Consider the following 18,378-nt stretch of genomic DNA (forward strand, 5'->3'; position numbering starts at 1 on the left):
TACATTCGAAAAATTGTGCTTTCGTCCACCCGTTCAGTTTATGTAACTATAACTTGCGCTTTTTGTAAAAAACTTAGTTTTTCCTGACACCCCCAATTAATACACCAATAGCAAACTGCAGTAATCTTGAGAATCTAAATTTCAAACATTGAAAATCTGACTAAACACGGGGTTTCCCATTCATATGTAGATTTTACAGTACTCAAACAACTAAAGCAGAGAATTGGTCTTCATTACGATTTTAATACAAATCGTAGTCGAAATAATTGTTTACACAGATGCTCACACATAAAATTCCATTATTTCAAAATACAGTACAAAAATAAGTAACCAAAAACAAAAAGATGATACCAAATGCAATAAATAGTGGAAAATATTACACCTAGTACAGTACATGCACAGTGAGTAGGATCAAACAGTCGAGCACAGTCCTTTTTTTTTTTAGTGCATTCCACTAAAATTCTGCAGTAAACTGTGATTCCTCTTGTGTGCCGATTCCAGCTTGCAATTGCCTTCAAATGTCACTTCAGTAAAAGTTTCCTGGATTGCTTTGCCTAACATTCTCATGCTGACCGCTACAGCTTTCATACTCGGGATCCAACTGCTCCTCTTTGATGGCGATCCTCTTTGCATCTTCTGCACACACACACACACACACACACAAATCAATTTAAAAAGAAATCAATAAAATGAACGGAAGGACTCCTAGAGTTGCTGTATGCAGCGATAGTTTACCTTTAGCCTGCAGCAGGTCAAAGGAGTAGTTGGTCTCTAGCACGTCACGGCTGGGCGTTGGGCCCTTCACGTGGTCTCGCAGCTCCTTCAGCTTGATGTAGAAGTGAACTTTGTCCTGCGCGCGGGGGAACTGGGCACACCGCGGGCTGGAGGAAGGCATCAAGTAGCACACCTAGACCAAAAGAAACACTCTTGATGAGGGTTTCTCACTTGTGGATGTGGTGGTCTTGGAACATACCGTTTCCGTGTCTGGGATCTTGTAGGGCTGCAAGCCAAAGTCCAGGTTCTTGGCCTTCACGCCAAAGATTTCCTTGCAGAATATTTCATAAATACCTGATTGGATAAAAGATGTATTGTTCATGTCATACGGACAGAATAGAAGCCATCTGCATCTTTCCTTTTTTTCATCACTTGAAGTTGTACCTTTTCCATTAAAAGCCGCTATCCGCGGCTTGTATTTTTGCAGCTTTTCTAGCAGCTGTCGCCCTCCTTCACGGATTTCCTTACTGGGAAGAAAAACAAGACAAGCTTGAATTTATTTTTATATACAAAGTGTGTTAACTAAAAAGTGTTTACAGTGCTGTTAACCTCTTTTGTTTTTGAAACATGAGACATAATCACCTAGAAAGGTCTTTGCTGCCGGGCGTGGTCCTCTCCACCATGTTTGTAAAGCCGATGCCGTATTTTTCCGGCAGGCTCTCATCGTGCGTGAAGTTCAGCTGCTGCTCGGTGAAACCAGACAGAAACAAACATTTCCCTGCAGACAAAGCAGGATACAATTCTCAATCATTCTATTTGCCTGATTTTGCAAATACGGACAAGGATATTTGGGGAATTTCGTGTGCTGCTACTGTCCACTTTGATGAGTTTCCTCTTTACAGGACTAATAAATCCTTATTCAGTTTTATTAAACATAGTTGTCAGTAACTTGTCAAGCAGTTGCATATTTGCATTTATGTCTTGTTATGTTCTTTATTGCACCTGCCCCGGTTGACAATTATTTGTGGAAAGTTCGGAAAATGGATGAATGAATGGACTTCAATCAATAAACGTCACTTTGAAATTGTGAACCAAATGGTCACTATCAGACAAAAAAGTTGCTTGATTTTCGTTTTTGAGTTAAAAACACAAAACGTCTTTTTTTTTTTAACAATGCTTCTTTATGCTCATGCACAGCGTGAATTTTCAATATATTTATTTTATAATGAAACATAAAAAAGTTAAAATAACATACAAAAGTGCAAATTAAAATAAAACATAACAAAATCTAAACATGAAAAGTATCACAATTACACACAAATTAAAATTAAATGTTTTTTTGTTTGTTTTTGAGTTAAAACAAAAAGTGTTTCATTTTCCAACAACTATTGTAAAAAAAAAAGTTAAAAAAAAAAGTTATTTGGTGAAGAAAGACAAGAAAATAATCCTAATCTGTAAAAAAATAATAATAATAATTTTGAAAGCGTAAAACAAGTTCAAAAATAAATATGGGTTGCAGAAGCATTTTAAAGGGGAAGTCAAGAAAAACAAATCTTTACATAGTGTGAACACAGCATTCTGATTAAAATTGCATTTGTAGAATATGAATTAAGCAGCAAAATCCACCTGTTTGTATCCATCTCAGGAGGGGGCGGCCATTTTGCTTTACACTGCCACTTGCTGTTGACTGAAAATGACATCACAGTGCCGAAGAGCGCAGGTAATAACCAATCACTGATCACCTGCTTTCTGAGCTGAGTTCCAAGGCTTTGATGTGATTTTCAGATTTCAGCAAGTGGCAAAATGGCCGCCTCCTGAGATGGATGACTAATCAAAATACTGTGCTTAGACTAGTGGGGGCACTTAGAACATTTTGAAAGAACATTTTTGACTTCAATTCACTTTTAAGTTTGTAAACTATTCTATTAATAAACAATAGTTCAGTAATGAAAAGTCACCATACAGAAATGGTTGCCAGGGTTGGGGTAGTGATGCCCTTTGTAGGCCGACATCAGTCCCGGGTTAATTCCAATCTGAGGAGAAATATGAGGCGGTTACCACGAAAACAGATCCAGAGGACACCCCACGCTCTTCAGACAAAAACCCGACGTCTTCTGAGAATTGTGCACTTGTTATGAGTGAGGAATTCGTATATACTGTATGCTCTTTATAACTCACGATCAAAATGTCAAGATTGTAGGTAATAACGTCAGGCAGCGTTTTGGCCATAACCTCAGCCACTGACATGCCGTTGAAGCGGTTCAGCGTCCTTTTGGCCTTCTTTGCCGCCGCCTCGCTCGCATCCTCCTCTTCCTCTTTCACCGTTCCCCCTCCTCGTTCGCTCTGGTTCTTGGGCGGCCGGCCTCGCTTTTTCTTCACCGGCGTGACCGCTAAGAGAAAATAAGTTATTTTTTTAACTTGTGTACAAATAGGTGGCTGGCACAATGTGGAAAGTGGTTCCTACATCCATTTTCTATAGCGCTTGTGGGTGGGGGGTACAAAGTACATTTCATTTACCTTGAGTTGGAGTAGCAGGTGGAGGTTGGTGGTGAACATTTAGCTCCTCTCGCTGTGTTGTATGTTGATACTGAGGTTGTTGCTGTATTGCATGTTCATACTGAGGCTGCTGCTGTTGTTGTTGTTGTTGAACTGTATATTGTTGTTGTTCCTGTAGGTAAGCAGGATGCTGCTCCTGCTGCTGCTCCTGCTGGTAGACGGGCTCCTGGAAATGGGAGTAGTTCTGATAAAACTGCTCCTGGTAGAGCGGCTGTTCCCCGTGCACCGACAGTTCGGTCATGACGGGCTCGTCCCTGAGGCCCTCGCTGTAGTGGTTGTGGTGCGACATCACATGTTGCACCTCGGGGTGTTGCTGGCTCGATTGGTACCTTGGAAAGAGAAGAGGAAGAAGAGGAGGAAGAGCACGGGAAGCCATTTGAGCAATTAGTCGATATCCTTGCCACCCAACATAAAGTACATAAGGACAAAGAGTATACTAGTTCATTGAACTTAATTTTGCTCAAAGAAGTTTCCATTAAAGTATGATAGGAATTTATATCTGGTGGTCAAAGAAGACATTTGACAAATGCACAACACTTAAACTTGCAAAGATTCCTCAGACTACTCCAAAAGTTTGGGAAATTGGACTCTGGAGTGAAAATTCAGAATGCAACTAAAACGGACACTACCCTTTTATAGCTCAACTTAATTTGTCCTTCATTAAACTTTTGAATGCACGTGTCCAACTGTATAGCATCAGTACTTTTTGCACTCTGACAAGGAGCTCAACACCACATTTTTTAACAGGTCTAATCTGATTCATGAAAACATTCACTTCTATTTCTTTCCGTGACTCTTCCAGTCTCCCTGTATTTTTTTTGGGTGAGGTTTTGTAAAAAGTACTGAAACTTTGAAAAGCTGGACAACAGTTTAAGAGGTCAAATTAAGTTATTACATCCTGCAATGTCACCCAAATGTCGAACATCTCTAACTTTTTGTGAGTAGCTAGTGCACATAGCTATACCAACCAACATGCAAAATAAAATAATATTAATTAAAAAAAAAACTATGGAATTGCTAAAAAAAAATGTTGTTGTATACTATGTTTACGTAAAATACAGCTGCATGTCTTTGTGAATAATTTAGCCTGTAGATTACACATTGCATTCACGAAAATGATTTTAAAAAGAAAAAAAAAAGACAAGCCGAGATGATGAGTGCATTCCTCGGAGAGCATCCACTTCCAGCGACAACAACTCACCACTGCTGGAAATAATCCGTAGACACCGTCAATGGTGTAAACTCGTTTTCCTCCATATTAACTGTTGATTTACTTCACAAAAACATCAACATTCATTGGTTTGCAATGACAATTGTTAGCTTTAGCGTGAGAACAACGAAGCTGTGTAAATCAGGAACCATAGACGGACAATGGCACTTGTCGCTCTACGTTACGTTTAACAGACAATTTTAAATAATATACTTCTTGTGGGATAAAACAATCAGATATATGCCAAAGCTGACATACCTGTCATACATTTTTAGGCTTCGGATTTGGAGACGAGGGGGCAGGGAAGCGATTCCAAAACAAAGAGCATTTAAACTTTGCGACGCGTTCGCTTACCGCCACCTATCGGTCGGAAGATGCACTTTGTTCTTCTTCTTCGTGGAAAAGATGTATTATACACATTACCGCCACCTATTGGACAAAAGGCGACCTGAGTTAGTAAAAGCAAGGAACAGCGCTGATGTAGCCTCTTAAACTGCAATTCTATAAAAGCTAACACCACTATAAACATATTTTTTGCACAATTAAATAAGCAATATTCTGTCGTTTATGCGCGTTTGGGGATTGTAGTAGTCACGCTGCCTTCTACATATTTGGTCACCGAAGAAGAAGGCGACCAAAGATAACACAGGTAAGTACACCACTTCGTATAAAATGAGCTGTCCATTTTAACTTTACCAATTAATGTGAAAACTTAACGTGTTAAACGTCAAACAAAAATTATACTAATTATTACAGTAAATAAAAGTTTGAGCAGCGGTAAACACTTACGTTGTATTTGCACTATTTGTAAACTCAAGCAGAGTGGATTCTCTTGCGTGTTGTTGTGACTTTCTACTACTGGCTTCGTGTAGTCTGTGTCCCAAATGACCGATGCTTGGGAATTGGGTTTAAATCAGCTTTTACACGTGTAATAGTGCAAACATCTAGCAAGATCTGTATTTAAAAGGTAAAACTGCGGGTGTGTGAGGGACCTCTTTCTTAAAACGTGATCAGCACAGCCAGATATATTGTCATATTAGCAATGTGCAGTGTTGACGTTTATGGCATGATACATGTTTGTGTTTGTTCACAGTTTGCACGTGTGCATTGTGTTCCACGTTGAAGGAGTGGGGAAATGCCTGCTGGCGTCTCGTGGTCTCGTTACCTGAGGATGTATGGAGTCAGTATGTTGGCCATGTTTGCAGGGGCACAGGCGGTGCATCAGTACTACTTGCCTGATTTGGTGAGAGGGCTGAATTAAAAGGAGTCATATGAGATTTTACGCTGCCTATGGCTTAAATAGTAAACAACAAATATCTTGGTTCCTTAAGAGACTTTGTTCAATTGTAATTTTAAAATGTTGAAAATGTATTTTTTATGTTATTGATTTTTGTCAAAAGTATGATTGGTATTCATATATAGTATATTTATTTTGACTAGTGCTAATAATAGAGCATAGACTCATACACAAAATCTTCATTTGCGAATCATGTTAACTGTTAATGTTAGCAAATGACATTCAAATCAATTCACGTCTTGTGATTAAAAAAAAAAAGATTAAAAAAAACAAAACAACAAAAAACCCATCATAGTCTAACACATGAAAAATCCAATTTCATCAAAATGGTAAATGGAGTGCACTTGTATAGCGCGCTATCTTCATCATACATTTGCAAAGCCATATTCACTTATCTCATTTAAATTTACCAGAGTGTAGCTGAAAAGGTTTTCCTTTTTAGTTTAAAATAACTTTGTTATAATCCTTTTTTCTGAAAATGTGTGTATTTTTTCTTTGCCATCAGAGTATACCAGAGGTCCCCCCAAAGCCTGGCGAGCTTCAGACAGAATTACTCGGCTTCAAACTCAGAGAAGTTGTCGCACAGCAGCAGATGGAAGCAAAACCCAAGATGGACTAATACGGAAATATAATTGGAATAATGAACTATATAATGAAAATATCCTCAGGGGAATAGACACTTATAGTAGACTTTGGTTTCGACATTTTCAGACGAAGACAACGCAGTGGGGACATTAAATTAACTTATCAGTGTTTGTTTTGATTTGATTGGAGCATGTGAAAATGCGAGGAAAAGCCTGCTTGAACAGTTGAACTTCATTTGGTGTTATCTTCCATTTTAAATGGTGGCAGGTGTATGCTGAACTCCCATGTAACATGAGTTTGAATGTAATTGGTTAATTCCAAACAGCCATTTCACCTATAGGTGAAATAAATATATAAAAACAGTACACAATTGCTCTCCATATTTACCTACACTGATTGCTTGCTATATGGTATTAAATCAATTAAAGGTGAAGAATCTTAAAGTGACCCTTTCAGCCCTCTATTTTTGGAGGAAAATGTTGAGAGAGAGAAAAGAACTCAGTGAAACATCTAACAGCTGACACAACTTTTTGATTTTTGACTGTCACACAAGTGTTAAAAGGCCAAATGTAAGTAAACAGCAAATTAGCGAGCATGTTGACTGACAGTTTTGTGGTTCAGAGTTTGAATCTCAGCTCAGGCATTTCTACAGTAAGTGTTCACCTTATGCTTGTATAGGTTTTCTACTGGTACTCTGGCTAAAAAATAAAAAAACAGTCAATGGCATTTTGCAGTTGCCTGTTATGAATGTTTGTGTCAAATATGATTTTGAATATATTATATATCTTAGCGAGGTGTTAATTTTGTTTGGAATTTGTCTAGCAACGTTTATTTATATACGAAATAAATACATGTTTTTAAGTCGGACAAAGAAAGTAACAAGCAAGAGGACCTTGAGGCGATGTGGTATCCTAGCAACCGACATCAACAAAAACAATGGACGACAGCGTAGCGACGGAACGAGAGAAAGAAGCTTCGGCTTATCTGGAAAAACACAAAATCTTCGACCTCATGAAAAACCTCACCAGCATGCTCTTCTTTTATAGACCCGGTTAGTCCTTTATGTGTGGCAAACACCTGTTGTTTTAGCGCACTTTATGAGGAAAAAACGGCTCAATTTTACCTCACAGTTAGCTAAACTAGCATGTCACTGTTTATTTTTTTGATTAAAATACAGTGTTCTATATATTATTTTTTTTCGTCTACGTTTGTCAGACATCTTTTTGTGTCTACAAAATGTATAAATATACTGTGAATGTAGAAAAGTACTATGAAGATTGACTGAATTTGGCCACTTTGCATTTATTTTAGTCCGAACCTCTTTATCAATCAGTCTTTGGTATCTTTTCAATTGCATCGCAACTCTAACTGATTTGTCCTTTTCATTCAGATGATCCCAAAGAGTTTCTCATCGAGAAACTGAAACAACTAAAACAAGCTCGAGATAGTGGTGAAAAAGCACCCAGTCTGCTCAGCCATTCCAATCTGGATGCAGTGTTTGGTATAGTGGACCCAGCCAATGAAAGACATGTCACCTTTGCACAATATAAACAGGGTGAGTATGTCCCATCTGAAGATATATATATTTTTTTATTATCTTCTGCTAATAGAGCCTTATTTTTTTCCCACAGCTCTTATCTCCTTGGGCATGAAAGACATCAACGAGTGTCCTGATGGCGTAAACGAAGATAAAATATCCTACGATACTTTCATAACAGAAGGGTAAGAGAGGTTGTGTGAGAATTTGCTTGTTAAAAGTCGGTATTTTAACAACATAATAATACCTATTTTCTTATTTTTACAGGATGCTAAGCTTGGAGAAAAGCTCAGCGACATACAAGCAACCTTAAATTATAATGCTTATTTTAAAATGTCCATAATATTAAGTTTATGTGCAACTTGATGTTGTCATTCCTAGTAGGTGTTTTGCAATTTGCAGAGATGTGTTTTTAGCACCTAAGAGTGACCATTTCTTTGTATCTTCAGACACATTTGCAATTCTGTTCTATTTTATGTTTTGAAACAGACCAATATGACTGCATGATATGATTTCATAACAATGTAAATATGGATAAATAAAATAACAAAAAAGGGAAACATATTTGGTGGAACTTATGTATGGACCTAAAAACTCCAATGGTGTTGTTTGCTAATGCTAAAAAAGAGTAGTGTATACAGTATATATTAAATTGTGTTACATTAGATTATTATTGTCAATACACATGTCACAAGTACAAGGCAACAAAATGCAGAATGCATGAAACCAGAAGTCCACAAGCAGTGATTGTATAGCATATAAAGTATCTGTGTACGGCATGTAAGTCATGAGATGGTGCATACATTTATCTCGTGTGTAATTCTACAGATATGTAAAAGCTCTAAGACTATGATCATGAGAAATAAAGTCTGATAAAGTATCTACCACAAATCAATCAATGCAAAATGCCAATTGCAATTATTGGAGCAAAAGTTTGATGATGCAGAACAATAAGTGAACACTAGTGCAATGGATGGTCTACCGTATGTATGGAAATGCGGTATGAAACATTTTAGTAGTAAATATTTTTCTTATATGAATCCTACCTATTTTCACACATCCATTGGACAGACATATTTGTCTTTGAAACAAATTACTTATTTTTAAAAAAATAAACAATTGATTTTTTTAAACACATTAGTTCGGTTGCAATTTTTTTGGTATGAATTGGTGGCATTCACAGTTCATATCATGTAAACATTCAGTTGTTACATTTTTAATACATTAATATACATTTATCTATCCATTCATTTTCTTAACCGCTTGTCCTCACAAGGGTCATGGAGCCTATCCCAGTTCGCTTCGGGCAGTGGGCAGGGTACAACCTGAACTGGTTGCCAGCCAATCGCAGAATATACATTTAATGTTTGTATTTTATTTATTTGTTTTGGTGTTGTATATTTGAAGTATTTTATTTGTTTTTTGTGTATTCAGTCTATTTATACTGGATTGTATTTATTTTATTTTTTTTACATTTAGTGTATTTCTTTTTATATTTGCTGTATTTTATTAATATATTTTAATAGTTGCTGTATTTATACTTCTAATTTTTACATGTACTTGTTTTTCTTTTTATCTTTTTGTCAATTACTACATTTTGTTTTACTGTACTGCCCTGTACATGTGCAAAGGCCGCTTTCCGGTGGGCGTGGCCAAACCCAATTCCGGAAGTGACATGGCCGCCTCCTTGCGTGAAGCCCTTTCTCCTGTCTCTGCTTAGTCTTGGGGGTTTGCTTTCTTAGGTTATCTCCCTATCTCAACTGTCACCGTTTTTCACCGGGTCGGCGTCGCTTGGATCTCAGCATGGGCACCGTCCACGCCAGGGTAAGAAAAAGCGACGGAAACGTGCTGGTTTCGGCGTTTGACCTCTCGGCGTGTGCGGCTGCTAAGGAGAAAAGGGAGGCCCTCGGTGACAGCGTCCACCCTTCAACGAGACATTGGCATTGCTGGCAAATTCCGCTCTTATTATCGAGCAAAATACGCATATTTGTGCATCCTGACCTTAATCGCATTTTGTACGCGGTGCATTTCAGGCACCCTACAACACTGACAAACTCGCTGTTTTCACGACACTGATTATTATGTATCCATCACATTTTTTTTATCTGAAAAAACTTGACATAATGGAGATATACTATACTGTGTTGTAGACTCACTGGACACTTAGGTACACTCGCACTGTATAATGATGTGTAATAATACAGCATGATAAACAATAACACTCCGTTCATTCATTTGATTAGGCAATGTGAGACAATGCAGATACAGTATACAGTAATATTGTAAAGGCAACATTTTGATGCAAGTCTTGTATTGTCTTGATGGTGGAGGCGTAACTAATGGAGTGTCCAGTGAGTTTGCGTAACAACAGCAGAAATACTGTAAAAAAAACAACAACTAATAAAGCCACAAAGCATTTGTTTACTTGCTGGTTTTAGTAAATGGATTTAATTATTTAACTTTAATCACAGTGTGTCTCAGATCTTTGATTAACTTTGTGTAATGTGTTGTTGTAGAGCCTGGACCCTCTGCCCATGCAGGGTCCTGAGCTGGGAGTTCACGCCGATGACATTGAGCCTCCCGATATGGAGCAAGAACCCAAGCAGGAAATTCTGGAAAACAAGGATGTAAGATCCACATAGTTGCCAAACACTCTACAAAGCGTTCCTTGTGAAATGAATTTTCCTTATGTTTCTGTCCAAAGGTGGTGGTCCAGCGGGTGCATATAGACGGACTCGGGAGGACCAAGGAGGACGTGCTGTCCTATGAGATCTCAGATGTTTTCCGTGCGAAAAATTTAATCGACGTATGTACAGTCCTGCAAATCTTCAAGTGCAAAGTGAAATTCCAGTCCAGTGACTGACTCCTGAATGCTCTTTGTTGTTTCAGGTCATGAAAAGATCTCACGAAGCCAGGCAGAAGCTGCTCCGTCTCGGAATCTTCCGCACAGTCGAAGTTGTTATTGACACCTCGAGAGGTCCAAGCACAAAATAGACAAAAATTTGGGAGATGGATTTTCGGGGAATTTTAAAAATAAGGGCTGAACAATTAATACGATTTTAATTGACATTGCTATGTAGAATAATACAATTTTCTAATCAAAAAGACTGCAATTTTTTTTTGTTTGTTTTTTTGTTTACTGTAGTGTATAGATAAGTTCAATGCTTAAGAGTTTCACGAAAAATGAAAAGTTGAGGCAATAAATGCACAGATTTAGTCCCATTTTTATTGTAATCTGATTTATCACATACTCTGTCTTTTTTTTCTTTTCCTTTTTCTGTTTTTTTTCTGGAGAAAAAAGAGCGGAAAAAAAAACATACACTGACTTATATTTACGCCACACTTTTTTGGGTAGAATTCCGTGAAGTTGTCGTAGTGTACACCTAAAACACTGTAAAGTCTTAAGTCATATTTATTCACCGTGCAATTTCCTTTATTTTAGCATAATCCTTTTTTATTAGACCAAAACATTTACATATAATAAATCTGGCATTTAAAAAAAAAAAAACATTATACAGATGTATTTATTGCTTATGTTTGTTCAAAAATACATGGTTAGAAGACCTTGAGAAAAATAACTTGACTGTGATCTTGGGGACTTGCAAGACGAAAAAAATCAGGCAGCATTCAATCCAATCCAACTTTACCTACTTTTTTATATTTAAGGTGATGACGCTCTTCCCAACGGCCTCGACGTGACGTTCGAGGTCACCGAGCTGAGGCGAATGACGGGCAGTTACAACACTATGGTCGGGAACAATGAAGGAAGCATGGTGAGTGCACAATCGCATAGAAGACCGTTTCATTGTAGTCGTGTCACTACTCGTTCTAAGTGATGGTATAATAATGTTGCACGGCAGGTGCTGGGAATGAAGTTGCCCAATGTGTTTGGCCGGGCCGAGAAGCTCACCTTTCAATTCTCGTACGGCACCAAGGAGACTTCCTACGGTCTTTCCTTTTTCAAACCTCAAGTGGGCAACTTTGAACGCAAGTAAGAATGGGAGATTCCTTCATTAGATCACTTTTTGGCATACCTTGGTGCTAATGAGAGAATGCTTGCATCAGGATTCTACAGTTGATACACTATAGCTGATAATATTGTGTTTTAACCCTGGAGAAGCCAAGAACCCTTTTGTTCTTTGGAAAATTATGAATTATACATTAAATGACTGCTATAAGTTCACTGAACACCAAAATATTTTTTCAATTTTAACCCTTGTTTTTTGAACTAGCTCAGAGTTGCTAATTCATCAAAATATATATATAAAACATACTCCTAGGCATTTTGCAACATGATATGAAATAGATTAACAAAAAAAAAACAATTTTACCATCTGATTGTTTGCTGAGAAGATGGTTTTGTTTGGATTGATTTCCAGCTCAACAAAACAGCATGTTGCCAGCCATCTTGTCACCACCACTCTGGCTCATGTAAGTGCAATATTCATCCACTAGATGGCCCCATGCAGGGGTCAGAAGTGGCACTCTGGACTTTTGAAGTTAAATTTGTATAAAAAAAAGAAAAGAAAAGGTCTTTGTTATTTGAGTAGCAGAATTTATAGGGGCCAAATTTGACCTCGTGGGTTCTCCAGGGTTAATGGCTCTGGAATAGGAGCGGAATGTTGTGTCGTGAAGTGAATTTCCATTTCACAGTTTTTCCTTTATCCAGCATCACGCTCAACGCGTACAAAGTGACCGGTCAGTTTCCGTGGAGTTCGCTGAGGGAGACGGATCGAGGCGTCTCAGCCGAGCTGAACGTAAATGACGTTTACGTGGTCGTTGTTGCCGTTTTGTTGTGAAAAGAATTTGACTGTATGCCATCCATCCATGCTCAGTTCCCCGTGTGGAAGACCAACCAAACCTTGAAGTGGGAAGGCGTGTGGAGAGATTTGGGATGTCTGGCTCGCACCGCCTCATTCGCTGTCCGGGAAGAGAGTGGACATTCCCTCAAATCGTCACTCGCGGTATTAAGGCTTTAAGGCCATGTTACCACATGACATCATTTTTTAAAATCTTAATACATTGCTTGTCAATTATTTTTTATAATGCCCCACCAGGAGCAAGACAATATATTTGTTCATTTATTTTAGTGTGTATAATTAAAAAAAGGAATGTAATGTATTATTTAGATACACTACACACAGACTGAAACATTTGGTGTGTATCTTAAGGCCAATAATAATATTAAAAAAAAAACACCTCAATAATCTCTAAAAGTTAGAATACAGTATTACATAAGAAACAGTCAAGGTGTTTTTTAATGTAGAAATTGGCTTTTTAAAACACTTTTCTCTAATAATTATGGCTGCATTGTGGAATATAATCAAACTGTTTTTTGAGTTAAATGAACTTTTGTATCTCGTTCTTAGTTCTTAAGATGCACCTCTTTGTAAAAATGTCTAGAGTTGTCTAAATCAATTGACAAGAAATCAATTATCAAATTAATCGACAACTATTTTAATAATCGAGTAATATCTTGGAGCCATTTTTCAATTTAACTGTCCAAATCCTATGATTTCAGCCTATCAACAGTAATTGTTCACTGATTTCTGTTGTCCTTCATTAAAGAAGACTGATTATCTTCTATAGTTATTAAGAATTAGACTTTTGCAAACATCTGTTTTTACTTTGATAAACAACGACCGAACCGGTAACATAGTATACAATATCAATCCCCCTTTTTTTTAAAATCCGTATATGAATGCAATGTACAAAATAACCACCAATCACTGGTTAGTAAAAAGTAATCAGGGGGAAAAAAATGCTTTTTTTGTAATACACTTTAATGCAAAATTTAAATTAATCAGATGAATTGATTGAATATTCGATAGATTAATTGATGTTAAAAATATTTGATAGTGACAACTCTAAAAATGTCATTAACACTTAAACTGTAGATGCTGGGATACAATAATGTGGAGAAAAAAATATAAATCTGTCGTCATTTACATCAAGGACGTAGTTAGCCAAGTCGTTACTTTGAATGGTATGATTACATGTTCAGTTTAAATTGCCTGCAAATATTGAATCAATCAGAATGCTCGCAAGCACAAACACAGATCATTTCATTTTTGAGTGTTGCATTTAAGAGTTCCTGCAAGGTTGATAACTTTCTTCTTTTCTCCCTTAGCATGCCATGGTCATCGACACCAGAAACTCCTCCATCCTGCCCAGGAAAGGCGCCCTCTTGAAAATCCATCAGGTACTTCTTCAGGCACGAATGCACAAGCTCATTTTAATCAATTAATTGACAGAATATTTGATGTGCAGGAGCTTGCCGGTTACACAGGAGGAGATGCCAGTTTCCTGAAGGAAGACTTTGAAATCCAACTCAATAAAAGCCTCTTCTGGGACTCTGTGAGATTAACTCACGCAATTGTCAAATGATCACAGTTTATTTTAGAAATTTCTTCTCCAACGCCTTAACATTTAAAAATAATTTTTTTTTTCTACAGGTTCTGTCTGCCTCCTTGTGGGGCGGTTTGCTGCTGCCTATTGGTGACAAGCCGACAAGCATAGCAGACAGGTACGAACTATCTTTCTTAAAGTGGAAGTCAACTTTAAACATTTCCTGACAATAATATGTTATATGTGACCTTACTACTCTAAATATGACATTCTGATTAATATTACATTTTTGGAATATGAGTTATGAAGCAAAATCCAGCCATTTTTTTCTATCCATCTTGGGGGGGGGCGGCCATTTTGCCACTTGCTGTCGACTGAAGATGACATCACAGTTGCTCAGGGATCAGGCAACAACCAATCAAAGCTCACCTGTTTTCTGAAGCGGGGTTGTGATTGGTTGTTCCTTAAGACCTGAGCAATTGTGATGTCATCATCAGTCGACAGCAAGTGGCAAAAAAAAAAAATGTCCGCCCCCTGAGATGGATAAAAACGGCTGGATTTTGCTGCTTAACTCACTAACACAATATATTATTGTCGAAATGTTTTTGGGGGGTTGACTTTCACTTTTAAACATTCTTTGTAGCCCCTCGTTCATAATTTTTTTTGTCGTCCCTCCAGGTTCTATCTGGGCGGCCCCACCAGTATTCGTGGTTTCAGCATGTACAGCATGGGCCCGCAGAGTGAAGGTGAGCTTTTTGGCTACGCTGTTAGCTTTGATGCTTATTTTATATGCATATTTTCATCGTTTGTGTTTTTTTTTTTTTTTTAAACTGGTATGACAGGCGACTACCTGGGAGGCGAAGCCTACTGGGCGGGAGGCCTTCACCTCTACACTCCGCTGCCCTTCCGGCCAGGCAGGGGGGGCTTTGGCGACCTTTTCCGAACGCATTTCTTCCTCAACGCTGGGAACCTTTGTAACCTCAACTATGGTGGGTTAGCTGTATTTAGATTTGTCTTTGGGTTTTTGTGGCTTAGTATACAGTGTTCCCTCGCTTCTCGCGGATTCATCTTTCCCGGCCTCGCTGTTTCACGGATTTTTTACAGCATGCTTTTCTTTTTTTTTTTTTACAGCGTGCTTTTTGGTTTGTTTGTTGTTGTTTTTTTCAGTGTATGCACGCGCCGTCCATCGCTGCCTGCCACCCGCCCCACGGTTCACGCAGGCCCGCGCCGGCCACAGCGCTCGAGCAGAGTTTCGGGGGCACCGCGGCGTTTCGGTCCCGCGGTCAAAATGTTTTTACGCGTCCAACCTCGTATCTTCATCGTTAAAATTAAGATTGTCCGCCACAAACCATGCAGTTGTGCCTCGTCACGCGTCGACCACCCGCCCCACGGTTCACGCGGGCCACGAGCGCTCGAGTGGAGTTTCGGGGGCACCGCGGCGATGCAGTCCTGGTCAAAATAGGTTTGCGTGTCCTGCCTCGTATCTTCCTCATTAAAATCAAGATTGTCCGTCCGAACCAGTCCTGGCCGTTTGAAAATCCTCGGTGTCCTGGAGGTCTTAGGGCGGCCCGGAGATAAAGGACCCGACAAACGCAGGATTTTTACCCGGGATGGGAACCATCGCCGGCGGCATGACTTTTTGAAAATCCTCTGTGTCCTGGAGGTTTTTGGCCGGCTGTATCTCCCCAGCCCTACGTCCTACCGGGGACATACGGGCATCTGCAAATTCGTCTCAATGAGACCTTTCCAACGGTGTATGGCCCGTCGCTTTCCGACCTTGCCCGTCCGTTCCGACCTGGAGATAGAGTTTTCCCCAATTTCATGCCCAGGAATGCTCCATGGCTCACCCCTAGATTACACCGCATGCGTGTGCATTGCGGATCCGCTCCGCCGATTTGTTTCCATTTGCAGCTTGTTCATATTACACCAGCTGCGTATGCGCTGCGGATCGACTGCCGACCAGCTTGTCGTGCCGAGACCGCCAGACGAATAGACCCACGCGGGCAGGCCCTGACCACCAGGCAGCAATGCGTTCCCGAGCCTCCCGGTCAAAATGGATTTCTCCGTCTCGTATCATCATCATTAAAATTAAGAGTGTAATTTCTAACAGCTGTTTTGTTGTTGTTGTGTGTGTGTATTTTTAATTACTATTTTTATTTTTTTAGGAAAACATACATCGATCGCCGTTATATTTCTGTTTATTAAATACATTTTGGGGATATTAGTTCTATTTTATTCTTATTATTATTATTTTAAAATCTACAAAGGTTTGAACACTGAGAGTGTATAAGAGGTACAGTATGTGAGAAAATGTTAACGCCTATCAAGAAAAGTGCATGTATAAATTGTGTGGTGAGGTGTTAATGTTAATAAAACATATATGAAAAAAATACAGTATGAACGAAAAATATATACTGTATAATAAGTAAATAAAAAAAACTTTTAAAGGGAAAAAATGACTAAAGAAAAAAAAAAGAACATATGATTGATTGATGATTTATAATAAACTAGAAATCAGACCAAAACTAAAAAACATATATAATGAACAAAAAATATATCTAATTTCCATTATCGCGGGTAGTTTTTGGAACATAACACCCGCGAGAAACGATGGAACACTGTATAGTAAGCTAGATGAAGTACACAGAGTCCAGCCTCACCGTATGCGGCATCACTCAAATTTAAGGTAGACCGCTTTTTTTCCACACTTGTATGCTGTTTAAGAAGCTAAAAAAAAACTAGTTTTTACATTTCTCCTCGTCATTAAACTTACACATACATAAAGAATGTTAGTGTTTCTTAAAGCATTGCCTATAATCATTAAGATTTTATGATGGCGACAGTTTCACTCTGGAAGGTATTTTTTGCTCATTCCAGTTTTTTCAAAAGCAGAGTTTGACCTGTATGCTGAAAAATATGGTATTAGGAGGTTGTGTATCAAAATTAAATTGACCTGTAATAATACAAATAATAAAGAGCTTTGTGTTTCTCATGCTTAGGGGAGGGCCCTCAAGCACATTTGAAGAAACTGGCCGAGTGCATCCGTTGGTCATATGGACTTGGAATTGTGTTGCGTTTGGGCAACATTGCCAGACTGGAGCTGAACTACTGCATTCCTATGGGAGTTCAGAGTGGAGACAGGTAAAGATGCTATTGACTCACAAATGCCATCTTGATGTCCATTAGCGCCCCTAACGTAGATAATTGTTTTTCAGTTAAATGAGACGTACCTTTTCACAGAAGTGCAGCTACTGTTTTTGTGAAAGTCTGCACACCCTTGTTCAAATTCAACCAAAATACATCGGACGTTGTTTTCTTTGACTGCTGTCTTCCAGGATATGCGATGGGTTCCAGTTTGGAGCAGGAATACGCTTCCTCTGAAGCCACAAGTCGCCGTTCAACAGGAACGGCACAGCCATGTTGCTGAAAGGGAAGACTGCTTGTAGTAGATGTTTGTTTGCAATTTATCACTTCAATGATAAAAATGTTTGCACTGAATTAGTGTTGCCCTGTGTTTATTAATCACTGGCGAGCTTGACAAGTTGTTAAGACACAAGGTGGAGACAAATGGCTACCAACTATGTACAATATTCCGTGTTATGCATTGTAAGGCCTATGTGTATACATAAATTCTGAGCTCCTCATATAGGGATTATAATAATCCTATTTCCCTTCAGTTGTACAAAAATATATATTTACAACAAAGAATTGATCTTTGCTCACTTGTCTTGGCCGGCGAAGTACTGAATAGTGACGGGTAGAATTATAAATTATTCTTCTCCATAGCAGAAGATGCATAGGAAAACCATACATTATGGTACACACAAACAAACAAATCTGTGAGTAAATTGTGAGATTTGACATTGAGAGATCACCATTATTTCATTTAAAAATAATACTTTTTTGAGTGTAAGATTTCTCTAATGTAAAATGCGTGCCCTAATTAAAAATATAACAGTACAAATTCGTTTTTAATTTTGTGATTGTGAAGAAAATGATGTATGAATGAATCGTCAAAGGAGTGTCACAACTGCGCGGCACTTTTCGCTCACATTTGAGTCACGTGTGTCTTAACCCACTTCGTGGTTGGCTAAACGTGCACATGCGCTTCGTCATCACTTCCGTAGCCTA

At 38.5% G+C, this 18,378-nt stretch overlaps 4 protein-coding genes across 12 annotated transcripts; 3 read left to right on the forward strand and 1 right to left on the reverse strand.

Annotated features, from left to right (window-relative positions):
* Window positions 1-223: 223 nt before the first annotated feature.
* Window positions 224-5,402, reverse strand: LOC144054078 (G/T mismatch-specific thymine DNA glycosylase-like). 6 transcript variants are annotated; one of them, XM_077569155.1, is made up of 11 exons: window positions 5,270-5,402; window positions 4,835-4,909; window positions 4,472-4,543; window positions 3,232-3,599; window positions 2,893-3,104; window positions 2,678-2,747; window positions 1,357-1,492; window positions 1,159-1,241; window positions 974-1,068; window positions 736-907; window positions 224-636 (listed from the first exon to the last, which is right to left on the reverse strand). In XM_077569155.1, exons 3-11 carry the CDS (start codon window positions 4,525-4,527, stop codon window positions 527-529), a joined length of 1,302 nt encoding a protein of 433 aa, XP_077425281.1. In that variant the 5' UTR covers window positions 4,528-4,543; window positions 4,835-4,909; window positions 5,270-5,402; the 3' UTR covers window positions 224-526. The 6 variants fall into 6 exon arrangements, with proteins under 6 accessions (XP_077425281.1, XP_077425284.1, XP_077425282.1 ...); XM_077569158.1 differs by lacking the exon at window positions 4,472-4,543 and having other exon boundaries at window positions 5,270-5,399; XM_077569156.1 differs by lacking the exon at window positions 5,270-5,402 and having other exon boundaries at window positions 4,835-5,056.
* uqcc6 (ubiquinol-cytochrome c reductase complex assembly factor 6) lies at window positions 4,899-7,088 on the forward strand. Of its 3 annotated transcripts, none has more exons than XM_077569164.1 (3): window positions 4,899-5,129; window positions 5,606-5,723; window positions 6,283-7,088. In XM_077569164.1, exons 2-3 carry the CDS (start codon window positions 5,616-5,618, stop codon window positions 6,394-6,396), a joined length of 222 nt encoding a protein of 73 aa, XP_077425290.1. In that variant the 5' UTR covers window positions 4,899-5,129; window positions 5,606-5,615; the 3' UTR covers window positions 6,397-7,088. The 3 variants fall into 3 exon arrangements, with proteins under 3 accessions (XP_077425290.1, XP_077425289.1, XP_077425288.1); XM_077569163.1 differs by having other exon boundaries at window positions 4,905-5,129; window positions 5,574-5,723; XM_077569162.1 differs by lacking the exon at window positions 4,899-5,129 and adding an exon at window positions 5,147-5,447 and having other exon boundaries at window positions 5,574-5,723.
* A 75-nt stretch (window positions 7,089-7,163) lies between these two features.
* efcab10 (EF-hand calcium binding domain 10) lies at window positions 7,164-8,794 on the forward strand. The gene is made up of 4 exons (XM_077569160.1): window positions 7,164-7,413; window positions 7,753-7,917; window positions 7,994-8,084; window positions 8,167-8,794. Exons 1-4 carry the CDS (start codon window positions 7,299-7,301, stop codon window positions 8,210-8,212), a joined length of 417 nt encoding a protein of 138 aa, XP_077425286.1. The 5' UTR covers window positions 7,164-7,298; the 3' UTR covers window positions 8,213-8,794.
* A 757-nt stretch (window positions 8,795-9,551) lies between these two features.
* samm50 (SAMM50 sorting and assembly machinery component) lies at window positions 9,552-17,745 on the forward strand. 2 transcript variants are annotated; one of them, XM_077569395.1, is made up of 15 exons: window positions 9,552-9,723; window positions 10,416-10,526; window positions 10,604-10,705; window positions 10,789-10,876; window positions 11,566-11,672; window positions 11,760-11,890; window positions 12,569-12,656; window positions 12,735-12,863; window positions 14,030-14,101; window positions 14,170-14,256; window positions 14,355-14,425; window positions 14,926-14,992; window positions 15,080-15,236; window positions 17,247-17,388; window positions 17,583-17,745. In XM_077569395.1, exons 1-15 carry the CDS (start codon window positions 9,703-9,705, stop codon window positions 17,626-17,628), a joined length of 1,419 nt encoding a protein of 472 aa, XP_077425521.1. In that variant the 5' UTR covers window positions 9,552-9,702; the 3' UTR covers window positions 17,629-17,745. The 2 variants fall into 2 exon arrangements, with proteins under 2 accessions (XP_077425521.1, XP_077425522.1); XM_077569396.1 differs by having other exon boundaries at window positions 9,553-9,723; window positions 14,926-14,993; window positions 15,090-15,236.
* Window positions 17,746-18,378: the final 633 nt, after the last annotated feature.

Source organism: Vanacampus margaritifer, chromosome 6 (genome assembly GCF_051991255.1).
Source record: "Vanacampus margaritifer isolate UIUO_Vmar chromosome 6, RoL_Vmar_1.0, whole genome shotgun sequence".
Taxonomy (NCBI): domain Eukaryota; kingdom Metazoa; phylum Chordata; class Actinopteri; order Syngnathiformes; family Syngnathidae; genus Vanacampus; species Vanacampus margaritifer.